This window comes from Coturnix japonica, unplaced genomic scaffold, assembly GCF_001577835.2.
Source record: "Coturnix japonica isolate 7356 unplaced genomic scaffold, Coturnix japonica 2.1 chrUnrandom842, whole genome shotgun sequence".
NCBI classification, from domain to species: domain Eukaryota; kingdom Metazoa; phylum Chordata; class Aves; order Galliformes; family Phasianidae; genus Coturnix; species Coturnix japonica.
In genome coordinates this window covers 1-1,579 of record NW_015440197.1, presented here as the reverse complement: position 1 = coordinate 1,579, position 1,579 = coordinate 1, and the positions used below count along the sequence as shown (strand labels likewise).

At 60.6% G+C, this 1,579-nt stretch overlaps 1 protein-coding gene across 1 annotated transcript in view; it reads right to left on the bottom strand.

Moving 5' to 3' along the window:
- Window positions 1–439, bottom strand: part of LOC107307743 (zinc finger protein 865-like) — a 13,637-nt gene extending 13,198 nt beyond the window's left edge. The window contains exon 1 of the mRNA XM_015851251.1: window positions 377–439. Coding sequence (XP_015706737.1) covers window positions 377–439 — 63 coding nt within the window. The remainder of the gene's footprint in view (window positions 1–376) is intronic.
- Window positions 440–1,579: the final 1,140 nt, after the last annotated feature.

Genomic DNA, 1,579 nt, shown 5'->3' with positions numbered 1-1,579 from the left:
GGGGGGGGGGGATATGAACCTCACCGGGGGTCCCGACCCATAGAGACCTATTGACACCCCATTGGGGGTCCCTAAACCCCATATAGACCTATGGATGCCCCCCATAGAGACCTATAGATACCCCGCTGGGGGTCCTGATCCTATATAGACCTATGGACACCCCATTGGGGGTCCCAATCCCCATATAGACCTATGGATGCCCCCCATAGAGACCTATAGATACCCCACCGGGGGTCCTGATCCCATATAGACCTATGGACACCGCATTGGGGGTCCCATTGGGGGTCCCAATCCCCATATAGATCTATGGACTCCCCATTGGGGGTCCTGATCCCATATACACCCATGGATGCCCCCCATATGGACCTATACATACCCCAATGGGGGTCCTGATCCCATATAGATCTATGGACTCCCCATTGGGGGTCCCGACCCCCATATAAACCTATGGATACCCCACCGGGGGTCCCGACCCGGCCCAATGGGAGAGCGCTCAGCCAATAGGCGCCCAGTCTCGAGTGCGCTCAGCCAATAGGCGCTCAGTCCCGAGTACGCTCAGCCAATAGGCGCTCAGCTCCGACTCTATGATCCCCGCCTCTTTCTCATCCCGAGTCCTCCAGCAGCACAGAGCGGCCCTATTACCTCAGAGCGGAAGTTCCGGTCCGGAAGCGGAAGTCTCACCACTTTCCTTTTCCGGTTTCTCCTTTAGGCCGCATCGCAGCCGCCATGGTGAGTCCGGGCCCGGTCCGGTTCAATCCGCCGCCATCCGCCGCCGGGATGGGACCGGGGGGGTCGGGCCGGCTCCGTGTGGGGATGGATGGAGCCGGTCATCCACGTTTAGGCCTCGGTTCGGGGGTTCGGTGTTTGTGGGCCCGATTCGGTGGTTCCGGGCCCGGTTCCGGTCCCGACGGTGCCGTTCTGTCCCTCAGGGTGTCGATATCCGCCATAACCGGGACCGCAAAGTCCGTCGCCGGGAGCCCAAGAGCCAGGACATCTACCTCAGGCTGCTGGTCAAGGTTAGGCCGCACCGGGACGGGGGTGTTTCCGGTCGGGTCGGGGGTGTTTCCGGTCGGGGTGGGGGTGTTTCCGGTTCCGGTGGTCCCGGTCTGACCCCCCGTTACAGCTGTACCGGTTCCTGGCCCGTCGGACCAACTCGGCCTTCAATAAAGTCGTGTTGAAGCGGCTCTTCATGAGCAGAACAAACCGGCCGCCCATGGCGCTCAGCAGGATGGTAAATGGGGGGGGGTAAATGGGGAGGGGGCTTAATATGGGGGGGGCGCTGGGGGTCTTTGGGCTGAATGGCTTTATCTCTGCAGACGGGACGTGTGCTCCTGGGGGGGCCTGGCAGTTTCTTCTGGCAAGGTGAGACCCCCCCCAGACACCCCAAATACCCCCCAGACACCCCAAATACCCCTCCAAGAACCTATATACCCCCAGATACCCCCCAGTTACCCCTGAAATACCCAAGCGCCTAAATACCCCCATATACCCCCAAATACCCCCAGATACCCCTCCAAGCACCCCTCCAATTACCTAAATACCCCCCAAATACCCCCCAGTTACCCCCCCATATACCCCT